This window comes from Coturnix japonica, chromosome Z (assembly GCF_054131305.1).
Source record: "Coturnix japonica strain WE chromosome Z, WE-NBRP24, whole genome shotgun sequence".
Lineage (NCBI taxonomy): Eukaryota > Metazoa > Chordata > Aves > Galliformes > Phasianidae > Coturnix > Coturnix japonica.
In genome coordinates this window covers 50856604-50870676 of record NC_140702.1, presented here as the reverse complement: position 1 = coordinate 50870676, position 14073 = coordinate 50856604, and the positions used below count along the sequence as shown (strand labels likewise).

The window sequence follows — 14073 nt, the reverse complement described above, 5'->3', positions numbered from 1 at the left end:
GCACGTGAAAGACCTTTATTTTAAAAGTGAAAATGTCTTTGGTTCAGCAATCAAACCACATGTTCACATCTTCACACCTCAGAGGCACTTCAGGTTGCTGAGTGGAGGTCTCTGAAGCAGTCACCGCCATCTTGCTTCATGGGGACAATAGCCAACAAAGAGAGGCTCAGCTGCTATGCCTCTGCTGTTAAAATAAAGTTGAATATGTATGAATAAATCAAATAATGGGCTAGTGGTTTAGGAAGGAACAGAGATAAGGGCAGTCAATTTTAATCTGCTTTATGTAAACAAATTGGGCTGCCTGCTTAGAGAGTGAAAAAGGGCCCTGTTCTGTAGATTGCATTTTGGTTACCGAGCCAAGTACAGTACCCTTGTCTCAGTTGAACCTACCAGAATAACAGAAAATGACTTGAGAGGCCTAATTTCAGGGCTGGTGGTCTTGCTGTTCTGTAAAATCTATTGCTTTTAAGATGAGTAATTAATACGAAAACACAAGACAGTTAACACTGCACGTTCCCCTCTATTTCCTAAGCATGCAAAGCTGATCATGTAATTTTCATTCAACTTCTCACTACAGGAAGCTGAGTTCAGACCTGAATGGAAGCTACTTCTACAGTACAATTTCAGTAGCAATAACATTTCCCTTATATTAGAAGAGCTATTGTTCTTCCACTGACGGTGATCTAGCTGTTAGAAAGGTTCTGCCTGCCCTTTCACTCTCTGCCTGGTAATCTGATGCACACAGCAAGCCAGAGCTGTTTTATTTGGAGAGGCTCCTCAGCCTGCTGAAAAATACTGGGGTACTGACTGGAATTGCCTGTCCTCTAAAAACCTGATCTGTATCTATCTCTAAATCCTTCTTCTCATGCTTGGAATTTTCTATGGTTTGTCATGGACGACTATAAAACTAAATGGCATGCTTGTTCTTGCTGTAGACCAATTGCAGCAACATTTGAGCAACCATAAACTGCTTTCTGGCTGTGTACTTTTACAAGCGGAGTCACACTGAAACTTAAGACCTGGAACTGAGTCGTTTCTACAACCACAAATATTCAAAGACAGCACTAGCAATAACAAAACAGTAAATTGTCTACACACTTTCTGAGAAAGAACTGCAGTGAATGATCTATTATAAACTGATATAGTTTATGGTAGGCATTAAAAAAAAGTTCAATTCAGCAGGAGCTCCAGATCCACCCCTTCACACTCTACATTAAGGCAACACCTGAAAGAACAGGTCATTCAAGTCCAGCTCTCATGCAAGAAGCTCCCTTTGATTACCTGTGGCAACAATGAACCTGTCATTTCCAATAACTAACTAAAAAATCAGTCTGTTTTTTCCTCCTGTCTGTGCACTCCTCACATATGCCCTTTTAGTAAGTCTGAAATAAGTCAGTCGTAGAGTACATTTGTTTTCTCTTTAGAGGAAAGCAAAATAGAGAGAAGTTCTAGCACTTCAGCTAGGTGCATTCATGGTTTTGAGAATGTTATTTGCGAGAATCTTCTTAACTCCTGTCTTAATGTACCTCTTTTTCCCCTTCTGAGGATACTGAAACACTTGGGATGATATTTATGTGATCAGATTAGTCTGCTAGCTTTCCTTCATTTCGGAGCCAGCAAGTTATGTTTGTACTTCAGCTCCACTGGCTCCAAGGCATAACAGCCACAGGTTTACTAGAAACACGGATCTTACCTGAGCATGCGGCATCGATGGTTGGTCAGCCTTCTATAGGCATCCTGCAAGTCGGTCACATTTTTGCTGCTCCAGAGTCTCTCCCCCACAGCACTTGCCCGAGGCCTGTGAAGATACACTGAGTTTAGGGGAGATACAGTCTGCAATCAAGAATGGATAAAATTCTTATATACCAGCTCTTTTACCAAGGAGCATCAATTTTTAACGCTGCTTGGGGTCAGTACAGAGCTCCAGCACTGTTACCACTATCATACAGTAGTTTGATTAATTCATTCTCCTTGTAGCTTTCTAAAATACAAAGAAGTTCATACCATAATCTTGGTGTGAGGTTAGTCGCATCCACGTATTCTCCCCACAGACAAGCTTCTCCACCTATTAAGAGCTTTTTCTGTTTTTCAGATCCTGTATTCAAAGCAGAAAGTTGGAATTTCTATTTGTCCAGGATGTGGGCATGTATCACAATTATTTTCTTTTTTTCCAGTACTCAGGACTGCTCTTCATCTGTTACTTATTTTTATCACATATCTGTCCTGAACACAAACAGCAAAAGTTCTGACTACCATCTTCAGCCAAAGGGATAGAATATACCTTTTTCTTTAACATCTGACTGTTAACACTGTATATATCATAACACTGTATGAGGCTGCCTCTAATTACAAGTTCGTTGTCAGTCCACAATCATCTGCTTTGTGTTGTCCCTAATGCATGACACATCTGTTCATGCTGTGCAGCTTCCTGTCTCACACATGCACCAGTGCCACATGTTGGGGGAACCAATGCTTTCCCATTTCAGAAACAGAAAGTTGCATATTTTTTTTTCACAAGACCTCTGGTTATAGAGTATTTGATTATACCAACTGCACGCATCTCTGAATAGCCTTGTTTATTCAGTGCATGCCCTATTATGAACCAAATACATTCACACACAGAACAATCACATTAAAAAAAAGTAACAAACCAGGGAAGTTAAGTGGTTCAACGCGGTAGTATTTTGTCCAGTCTTGTCCATAACTAATGTAGTCCAAATACCAGGGAGCTGCCAGGATAGCAGGGAACCCTGCTCTAGTGACGCTGCTTAGTTCGTGAGCGTAGTTGTTTGACATCCACACTTCAACTACAGTGTCTGGTTTCAGCTAGAAAGGAAAAAAAAAAAAAAAAAAAAAAAAAAATTTAAAAAAAAATTAACATGGAAGACCATCCTAATTGCTGTTGACAGGAAAAAAGACACAGTAACAGATTCCAAAACTTGGAGGGGGGCATTCTGCTTTGAAAAGGAGCACACTGGAGGCTTGCTTTTGGAATTGTTTTCTTTTTCTAGACAGCCTAAAACTAATAACCCGTTAGTTTTAAACACAGTTCACACTAGAGTCAAGTACAGATTACAGCCAGTCAGTTCCCTGAGATGGCTCCTCCATGCACTGGTTACCTGACAGCTTCCAAAAGCACCTGGTGTTACTAGTCTAGGTGTGCTGTCACCTGGGAAAATTTAAAGTGTATAAGAAGGCAGAGAAACTTTCCTGCTCTTTACACATACTCTACATTAAGTGATATTATCTACTCCTACATCGAAGTAAGTGCTGCAATGCTGTTGTTCTTGTTTCACCTATTTTACCTATTAGATAAATGGTAATTCCAGGTTAGGGTTCACACCTGGGCAGACTTACTGGTATTGTCTATTGAAGTCTGTAGATTTCCTTTAAACACAAGACAACCAAAACTACTTAAGAGTCTATTTTGGAAGCCTCCCAGGATATTGTGTTGTTTTATGAGAGTATCCTATTTACTTTTCCATCTTACCTGTGCATTGTTATCAAACACTTCCTGCCAGACCATGTATCCTTTGTTATAAGAGGAAACAATATCCAAAATCCTAGGATTTAGAAATAAGATCATTGCCTGTGAACTTCAAGCAGCCCAAACACAGACACCCAACACAGCAGTATTCCTTACTTTAACACACATTGCACTTTTTCATTAATAAGGGACCTAAAGAAGCCAGACTTTTCTCATTTTGGCCTTCAGTGTTCTTTCTAAAAGAACGTACATATAAAGATATGCATGTACATTACACAAACTGCTACAGAACTGCCAGTAACTCATAAAGATGTTGAAATAATAAATGCCACTTAACAAAAATCAATAGATGTCTACAAAAACCTTTTGATTTTCTATCCCAAACTTGTTTACTGACATTTCAATACGCCTAGTTTAAAGATAGCCAATACTTTCAGAGTGTGTTTAGAACGAGCCTACATATCGTCACTGTGTCCCACATATTAAAGATGTAAACTATATTCAGTGTAATAATAGGAAAGAAACTGGGACATACCCCATGCATGGGAATTCTTGAAAACTATCATATATATAGTCTAAAATAGCCTACGTATGTGCACCCTGACATCCCTCTCAGATAGCAGGTGAGAAAAGCTGGGCAGGAGTTAAAAATTAAGCACTTACTTCTGAATATAGTATGATTCCAGTTTAGCATAGTCTATGCCAAATCCTTGCTTCTTCATGAACTCTTTCACTTTAGGGTTAGATCTCCTTAAATAGAAAAAATCATAAGAAATACTTTTTGTTTGTTTTAAACCTCATTTCTCAATTAGTTTTATCCAGACACAGTACATTAACTTAGGTTTGTCATAGCCTTAAATGCACAAAAGAGCAGAAGCAGCAGAATAATACGATGTAGGTATTTTGAAACCAAATTTAATCACGATTTGAAACAAAGCCAATAGTCCTAATTCTCTAGGAAAGCTACTGGAGTTCCTGACCTGAAGCAGCTTCTGGCAGGGTTCCTCAAGCTGCTAAGAGCTCTGGGGCTCCTGGCACCTCTCTCACTTAGTGGAAAAATTGCCAGCAGGCTCAGAAACTACGCAGCCAAGGAGCACCAGGGTATCTGCAGCAGTTACACTAAGGATTGAACTTGGAAGGAACTCCCTTAAAGCAAACTGACACTTTGTCCTGAAGCATTTGACAACTTATCTCTACTTCAAAAATTAAAGCAAGTTCAGAATGTTCACGTTTGTTTCTTCAAGAGAATCCACAAACGCTAAGATCAATTTGAATGCTAATCCTATTACATCAGCTCTGATTTCTGTAATATTATTAGTTAGTCCACCATAAAGACTTAAAAATAGCCCAAATCCACAACTTGAAAACCTGTATAAATGTATGCCGTGCTTGTAATGTAAGCACACAAGAGTCAGTACTGTAATTCTTAACATTAGCAGATTTTCTGTAAGGCAGGACTCAGTGGAAAGGACTGGTTTTCCTTTAACACAAGGCACTTTGTAATTAATGACCTCCTATAGTGCTTAACTCCCAAAACCATTCTCCCTTCTGAGTGGTTAGTTTTCATAAAGAAATCCCTTAGAGTATCCCAACATGCATGAAACACAAATGGTCAAAACAAAGTTCTGCACAACTGTAACACCTACAACACTTGCTTGTTGAAAATGCTCCACCTGTACATTCTTTCAGAAGCAGGAGCACAGAATATCTTCGGGATAAGCAGTGAAAAACATCTCACAGCTGATGGATTTAGGCAAGTTTAAGAGGAACTGGCTATATGTTTTTTGAACCATACCAACAATCGAAGCTCACTTCATCTCCTCCCAGGTGGATGTAGGCATCAGGAAACACACTGCTGATTTCTTTGAATAATGCAGCCATGAAGTCATAAGTTGAATTTAAAATGGGATTTACAGGTCCAAAGGACCCACTTGGCTGTTCTCCACTGTAACAAGGAGTGAGAAGATCTTTTTGACCTAGTAGAAACAATTAATAGAGGATATTCAGTTCCATGCTAGCGTGCTACCTCTGCTAGCAGAAAGTAGATCACTCATATTACAAAGGTTAATATTCATGATATTAGAATTAGATATATAGTCCTCAACTATTCCATATAAAATTGAATAGAGGTGAGGTAAAACAATTATGCCTGAAGTTGAAGAACCCTCTAACTGGAAATGAAGACTTCTAAACTTCTGATTTAAAACCATACATTTATAGAACATATTCCACCACCTAGAAAGCAACTCCTGGATGACTACTTGAATAACAAAGCTTTAACAGAACTACAAAATACGACAATGAGAAGGAAGCAAGGTCTGTGAAAGAACAAGGTGGGGGTCCCTCCAGGGACAGCAGCTCACTATTTCTACCCTCTGCCTTATTACTCTAAACTCAAGATGACTCTATGGGATAAAAACATCAATATGAAACTAAAGCAGATAGAATATACTTAGTTTGTGCACACGCACCCTGCACAGGAAATGACTGCTCAGTTTCAGTTTTCTCCATTCACTTTTGCTTCTCTCACATCTAAGGTCTTAACCATCACCGGATTCTTCTTGCTTACCTCTTCCCAAATGCCTTTCAAAGCAATTCAAAAGCTGCTTTTAACAAGCTCACTTACTTTCATATAGGAATATTATGCTGCACTTTACTCATCACAATCCTTTAATCATTAATGCTTTCTTTGACATACCTTTTCCCCAAGACTGTGTATGTCCTGGGGTATCAAACTCTGGGATAACTCTAATGCCCCTTAATCGGGCATACTCGATCACCAGACGGACGTCAGTAGGGGTATAGACGTGGTTGTAAGAGTAAGCCCCCTGTGAAGTGCATATATTTAGACAAAGTTTACATGACATTATACCATCAGGTTTTTCCAGTAGATAAGGGTTATTTATTTATTTGTTTATACAAAGAAGCAAATTTGACTTTCCCTCCAACTCTTTATCACTAATTCTGAAGCAAAGGACCCTTGTAAGGTTACATTCATTACTAATGCAAACATACAGATGGTGGGTAACTCTGTTTCACAATAGGCCAAGGGACATGTTATCAACCGTTTGTAGGTTCTTGTGTCTGCATTTGGTTTTCAAGAAATACGCCACATTTCTGCCCTTTCCACTGTACGCTGAAGATGTCTACTCACCTTGTTACTAAGTTCAGGAAAAAAAATACTCTGGTAAGGAAATGACTGATCATCTACTATATGCCAGTGAAGAACATTGAACTTGTTAAAAGCCATGGCATCCTGTAACGAACAATGCAAGAAAGTCCACTTAAGCATTATGCAAAACAGATGGTCTTGTCCCAGTATACCTGCACACCTAGCACAATGACTAAAGCAAAGCAAAAGCATACCATATTTTACTGAAACTCAGAAGTAAACACCAAAATGCAACAACCTGATTAATATCACTTATTTCGTCTGCCGCCTATTTGCTGCAGTTCTGTCATCAAGCAATTGATCATGCTATGCTGGTAGAAGGGGAACTTCTATAAATTCTGGTGAATTTTTTCCACTTCTCAACATATCTGGTTGATTTCCTAACAATCGGCTATTTCAGCTTATAGGAAAGCTTACATTTTTCTACCTAAATACTTTATACTTGTAAGTTAAATTCCTACTGCTGATTACATCCTCATGTGACAATAACCTCCTCAGAATGCACTTCAAATTCAGGCAAAGTAAACCGTGCATTTTTCAGTCAATAGAGTGTCAGTACTTCTATCTTGTAAACTGTACATTATGCACACAAATGTAAACAAATTTATTATAGAATTGTGACTCCAGATGAGCACTTACACACATATTACGGGTTTCGTAAGTTCTTCAGAGTCAATGAAGTGTTGTGTGCTGGGAGGAACTTGTGCTCTTCTGGGACAAGCAACTGCAACACAGTTGCATCCAATTGCTTGCACAATCCATCTTTTCCCCTTCATCCAAGCTGAATTTTCTGAAGCAGCTGAGTTATTATTGCTTGTCTTCATGCATCTCTACCGACTCACACCTTTCCACATAAAAATTACACTTCCTGATCCTCCCCCTACTCCTCCCTCCCTATGGACAATGCCCTTCCTTGTGATACAGCACAGTAGTCAGACACAAACAGGAAACGTACTTAAACTGCTGCCTTAAGCATATAATTACCACATGTCAGTGAAGGGATTACTGCTGCTTTTTATTAGGCTAGTCTGGATTCAAGCAGCCACAAAGAAGGAAAAGCACACTTTTTTCTTAAACTGGTAAAATGACCTAAAGCACAGCTCTGAGGAAGTAGCTGAACCACAGACATCATCTAAGGAAAGAAAATGGAAGAGTAACAGTTACAAGAATTAAAAAATGATAAGAAACTCAAGGCTCAAAAGTCAAGTTCCACTTCAGGCACACATCTGTTCTTTCGGAAAAGACAACAAATATTGACACAGGAACTACCTGAGTAGATGGAACATTCCCAGTTGTACATGACTACCCACATAAACCAAATTGCTGAGCATGGAATGATATTACAGGTAAACACAAGTTGTAAATACTCATGGAGGGGCTAGCTCCAAGTGCTGTTCAAGGACAACCCCAGCAATAAAGACTGGCTCTACCTGCACTCTCCTTTCGCCCATCTAAGCCTGCTCTGCAAAGTTCTGGAACACAGAAGGGAAGTAACTCAGAAAAACTAAGCCTGGAAAAACTGGACAGACAAGACAGGAAACTGCTTATTCCCTCATTCAAAGGCTCCTCCGCTCCAACCAAACAAGACCTGCTACAAGTACTTTAAGAAAAAAATAAGACAGTATGAAGTAAGAAAACCCATGGTGTCTGGTGCTGAATTAGACAAATCCCTGACCTCATCAAGTGAGAGTAAAAATATGCATTTCTTACTCTGCATAAGCTCTTCATAGAAATTTTACTACCTTCTCTCTTTTTTTACCTTTTTTTTTTTTTTGAAAAGAAGTAATAAAAAAAAATAAATTAGCTCACAATGAACATTTTAGAATTTGCCTCCTTTTGTACTTCATTACTGAATTACTCCTAGCAACTTAAGAATTGACTACATGGTTGCTTAAAACACTGTCGTTTTCCTGCAACCATCGGCACCCAAATTAGTGACTGCAGGGTCTCCCCTATACTGCTTGCTGACAGATGTCTCAAAACATGCTTCCAGGAGACATCTGGTTTAGGCAACAGCAAACACTAAAAACCCAAGGTGCACAAAATCCCAGTCACCTTGACAAACTATGAATCACTCCACCTGCCCACTCAATTCATATCAAGCACAGACACTGACCTCCACTTAGGAAAGTTCACCCTGCCCTTTCAGATGTTAGCCAGGTTCTCATTTCATACCAAGATCAGTAGCTACCTACTTCAGTAAATAAAATACAGTTACAATAAGTCTTCCATGTCACTCCACTTACCAGGTTTGTGAGAATAGATTTCAATGGCAAATAGTGCCTTGACGTGTCAAGTAAGATTCCTCTGTGTGCAAACCTTGGGAAGTCATAGATTTCAGATTCATTGATGAGAAACTATAAAAGTGAGATTTGATAATTAGAATTCCCATTTTATGTTCATCATTACAAACATGAAATATTTCTCAGTTTGTTAACAGCTTTCCAAACATTATTTTCTGAATAAGTAATTAATGAAACCTGTTTATCTACTGTTCCTTGAGGAATAAAGAATGTGGCTGTCTGTTATCAGACCGTGTTTTCAGCTAACAACTATACTTACACTTCCATAATCATCTTCGTGAACCAACTGACTGAAGGTTTCCAAACCTGGGAAAATCAAAGAAAGAAATCCGGAATACACCACACTGATATTCCTTAAAATTTTAGTTAAAAACAAGACCCAAATTATTTACGGGAATGCAGATAGCAAGAAAGAATGCCTTATTATTGAGTTTCTTGTTATCACATTTGCCTTTGTTGCTCAAGCAAGAAAGTTAACAAAGTACCAAAAAGAGAACAGATCAAACTCTCCATTATATACAAGCACTGGAAATTATTATCGTGGCTCAGAAGCACCAAATTAATCTTTGACAGAATGATAACAACAGAGAGTGAGGTAGGAATGTCTGTTATTATCATACATATATTCCTGCCATTTCTGGAGCAGGTGAAGTTTCCAATTCAGCATTAAAAATTTGCTAATTTAGATAACATTCCAGTAAGAAATGCAGGGTGAGACTTCAGCATCATGGTTCTCTTGGTGATGGTGACCTGCATGTTGTTATTAGTGCAGTCACAGAACAACTTATTGACACTACAGATCAGAGAGATTTTTTTAGCACTCAGGATTTGGTTGGCCTGGCTGATTTCACATACAGCAATCAGGCAGTTATGGTGTGCCACTGGATCTGGGATACTGAGCACACAGACCGAAGGAGTGTGCAGTGCACATTTTGGTACCTTAGGCCCCCACATGCCTGAATGAGGGCATGCCTCAGCAGTCAGCTGGTTCTTAACTCTGCCATGCAGTCTGTATAAGCTTAGAACAAAAACAGCTCTGTAAGGAAAGCATCAGCTTACCTCTTAAAGCTCCCCATACTTCATCTGCTTTCAGTATAGCCACAGGCTCACTTACAGTTAAATGATCTAAAGAGAGGGAAGAAGAGTTATTCCTAGAGAAGGCAAGGATTGCCAAGACATTATCAGGCACTAAGATATTCAAGATTCCCTTTTTTCTTTTTTTCTCCATTACTCTGGTGCTCCATTACTCTGATTATCTTCATGGTGCTCCTTTGGACCTGCTCCAGCAGCTCCGCATCCTTCCTGGACTGGGGGCCAATCCCCTTCCTCTCCCTGCTGTCCATCCCTCTTTTGATGCATCCCAGGATATCAATGGCTTTCTGGGCTGCAAGCACACACTGCTTTTCACCCACTAGGACCCACTGGTCTTTCTTCACAGGGCTGCTCTCAATGAGTTCTTCTTACAGCCTGTACTCATATTCGGGAATGCCTCAACCCAAGTGCAACACCTTGCACTTGGCCTTGTTAAACCTCATTAGATTCCCATGTGCCCGCCCTCACACTATGAGACAGCCACTGACTAAACCATACCATTTCTGTTTAGAAAAGAACAACAACAAACTGCTAAATGCAGCAAGTGAATGATTTCCTTACAGAAAAGAAGAATCAGCTTTCATTAAGAACTGAAGTTCACATGGCTGTCCGAAGTTCAGCTAGTAGTAAGGCAATGTAATAAGCTAACCATGGCATAAAAGTGCTGAAGCATTAGTGATTTTGCTGCTTCCCATGATAACTGTGATAAGAAACTAAAGAATTAGTGGTTAGGAGTTTATTTTAAGAGTGTTTGTCCAATCTGGATGTCAGCTGTGGAGAATCAGAGCAGGACAAATCCAATGTAACCATCACGTTGTTAATCCTGCCTTGTATCTGTTGGCAAAATGAAAGCGTTTTTACAACTCGCACTCAGCTGCTCCTTCACCCAGCACTACGTGTTGAGGAGATCACACATGATGCCACTGACTAATGTCATGACTTGGCGCGCTCTCAATTACACAACAGCACGATTAGGTATGAGCTGCTGTGTCCTCACAAGCCTCCGTGAGCCTATTATTTCCAAGGAGGAAAAAATAAATCACCGTCTGACTTCTGCGCTGGCCGTTAAGGCTGAGCACGACGCCGCGGTACTCACAGGCCTCGTTGGACGCGAGGTGCGGGAAGCTGTTACAGCCCGGGTCCGGGGAGGCGATCACCACCTGCAACTGCGACAGTTCCCCTTGCGCAGACGGCGACTCTCGGTGCGGCTTCCTCCAGTGGGAGCGCCCGAAGATGTACTCGTAATACCTGCGGGGAGAGCACAGCTCAGGGAGCCTGAGCTGCTGCCCGGAGCCCGCCGCCCCTGTAGCCCCTTTGAAGCCCCTGTGAAGCCCCTGCAGCCCCTATGAAGCCCCTGCCGCCCCTGTGAAGCCCCTGCAGCCCCTATGAAGCCCCTGCCGCCCCTGTGAAGCCCCTGCCGCCCCTGTGAAGCCCCTGCCGCCCCGCCGCATGCCCTCACCTGCGGAAGGCGTCCTGCAGGATTCCGCAGCCCGGTCCCGCCGATGAGCCGGCGCCGTGCACCACCTGGAAGCGCTCGGGGGCCAACTGCAGCCGGAGATGGGACGTGCGGAGCGACTGCGGCAGCGGCCACAGCGAGTCCTCGGGGACGGCGTCCGATCCCGTCCCCCATTCGGACGGCTCCGGCTGCAGGTCGGGGGGCGGCTCTCCGCGGCCGAAGCTGGCGCCCAGCAGCACGGCGGGGACGAGAAGCAGCCCTAGGAGCAACCCAGCTACTCCCATGGCTCTGACCATAGCAATGCGGCCAGCAGAGGCCCCGCCGAGTGAGCCCGCCGCTCCGCCTCCGCCATCACGGGACCGCGGCGCACCGCCCTCCGTACCGCCCCACGGCGGGGAGACCCGCACCTCAGGGCGGCGACGGCCGGGACGGGTCTGTTCGGTGTGGAGAGCGAGAAGGGGTTTGTGCAGAGGATTCCAACACAGCGAAGTGTTGTCAGAAAGCAGTTTCGGCCTTAGCAGAACCTGTTAGAAGTGCTTTCTGCGGAATGGAAGTGTGCAAACCCGGAGAGGTTGTGGATTCTCCTCCAGACACCCCTGGACGCCAACCTGTGCAGCCTTTCTTTAGGGGCCCTGCTTTGAAGGGGGTTTAATGATCTCTAGGGGTCCCTTCTGGCCCCTACAATTCTGACAGGTCCCACTGTAAATCTTGTAAGGCGTGAGATGTTTGGAGGGCAAGGCATGTGCCTGGAAGCTGAAAATTCCAGTGGGGAGGCATTCTGACTTGAAGGCACTGCTAATTAGATGATTAACGAGAGCTGTGCATGCTAGTGCCCTTGCTCAGGTGACACAGGACAGCAGCAGGATGCTCTCAGCTTCACACTGCTCCTGTGGTGCCTGTGCCAGCAGCACCAACATTCTTTCAGGAGGCAGCTGTGGAGACACACGCTCTGGATACAAGAAACAGAAGAAATGAGGTATGGAGAGGATGCTCTTGTGATGTCAAGGTTGCTTCCCTGCAAGAAGCCTCTTTTTGTGACTAATTGCAGAATTGTTTTTCACAGCAAGATGAGTCCTTGCCACTGGTTGCAAATCTGGATGGAAGCTGTTCAATCATGGCAAAATGGTACTTATCATATTTTAGGTAAAAATAAACTCCTTATTATGGGATACCAAGTAGGCACCTAACACTCATGAGTCCCTGCAGCAAGCAGCTTGGTGTAGAAGTGGTCTCATCAGGCTTTCCCAGAGGCTGTACTGTACATGCAGTCCAAGCTCTGGCACAGGCTTCCAGCTTCTTGATGTGCTCTTAGCCCTTCCCCTCTCTGACCATCTTCACTGTTGGGCTGCTGGAGCTGCTCATGGTGTCCATTGCTGGTCATGTTTTGGGGGCATATTTAGGAAATCTGGTTTCTTTCATGTATTTCCTTAGCACAACTGAGAGATCAGTAAGCTCTCTGAGCAAGTGGTGACAAACTGAAGTTGGTAGGGAGCTATATGCTGTAACAGCAGGCCTGCTGTAGTAAGTACGTTTATTTCTTGATGTCACCCTTTAAACAAGCTGCTTTGTGCACAATCATGTAATTAAAACAGTTTTGCATTTTCTTCTCTGTGTGGACCTTATGATAATTGACAAGGACAGCAGATAGCTTTTTCATGTGTAAGTATGTGAAACACAGGCTTATTTCTCTTACTCATATGTTGTGAAGCAACTTCCAGGAATTTAATCTCCCTGAGACATCTACCTCAGATAGTTTAGCTTTAAATTGGACGCTGGAATTTAAAAGCTATTGGATTAGAGGGTGGAATGGAGCATTACTGTGGAGGAGCACTGAAGTGCAGGCTGCAGTTCCCCAGTGTGTCAGCTGGCTGCTGAGTGTCAGAGGCCTGCTAACTTAACTGGGTTTCCACTGCGTGTAGCAGGCTGGGGGAACTGCGGTGCATGACGAGCTGGATGTGAAGACATCAGTGTTTTTCAAGACAACATGCTATTTAACTAAGTAATTAAGTAACCGAGTAGTTTATTTGCTTTGAGGAACACATCAAGAGGAAACAACAAAAGAAACTGAGCTTGTAATACCAAGGTATGGAATGGAGTATGAGGTTAGAGAACAGCAGATGGATGAGAGCCCTTGCTTTTCGTCTTGTACTTCATGAATAGGAAAACATGAGATCTAGAAGACTGAGTGGTTCCCCCCACTCAGTTCCACCTTTCAATTCCTTAAAGGCAACTAAAAAGGCAGAAAAAATGATATAGATATGGCATAATTCGGTGTCAACATCATGCAGCTTCCTGTAGATTAAATAAATTCAAAATAAAGCTTTTATTTTAAAGGGTACAGGGAAAATAGCCACATTTCAATATGATTTAAATTATTACTCAAGCCAAGGAAGTGACAGACACCTTGCTTAGTTACCTTGTTTGTTAGGAAGTTCATAACCACACCCCATAACTACATGGAGAGCTTCCTTCCATTTCCCCCCCCCCCCCAAATACAGTATACCTTCTCTGCAGTGTGAGTCACAAACCATAGTATCCAGTGTTGTTAACACATCCGTGGCAG

The 14073-nt window shown here is 42.2% G+C and overlaps 1 protein-coding gene across 1 annotated transcript; it reads right to left on the bottom strand.

Moving 5' to 3' along the window:
- Nucleotide 1: 1 nt before the first annotated feature.
- On the bottom strand, nt 2-11837 carry HEXB (hexosaminidase subunit beta). Its single transcript, XM_015848857.2, has 14 exons — nt 11514-11837; nt 11151-11302; nt 10022-10087; nt 9222-9268; nt 8906-9016; nt 6642-6743; nt 6186-6315; nt 5283-5463; nt 4151-4237; nt 3491-3563; nt 2652-2826; nt 2005-2095; nt 1694-1798; nt 2-184 (listed from the first exon to the last, which is right to left on the bottom strand). Exons 1-14 carry the CDS (start codon nt 11804-11806, stop codon nt 121-123), a joined length of 1677 nt encoding a protein of 558 aa, XP_015704343.2. The 5' UTR covers nt 11807-11837; the 3' UTR covers nt 2-120.
- Nucleotides 11838-14073: the final 2236 nt, after the last annotated feature.

What these genes read in the sequence shown, in the direction of transcription:
- HEXB (XM_015848857.2), bottom strand. Translation starts at nt 11,806, where the DNA reads ATGGTCAGAGCCATGGGAGTAGCTGGGTTGCTCCTAGGGCTGCTTCTC. An exon ending in CTGCAGGACGCCTTCCGCAG is followed by an intron (nt 11,303 to 11,513) that starts GTGAGGGCATGC and finishes CTCTCCCCGCAG; the next exon opens with GTATTACGAGTACATCTTCG. An exon ending in TACACAGTCTTGGGGAAAAG is followed by an intron (nt 5,464 to 6,185) that starts GTATGTCAAAGA and finishes TGTTTCTACTAG; the next exon opens with GTCAAAAAGATCTTCTCACT.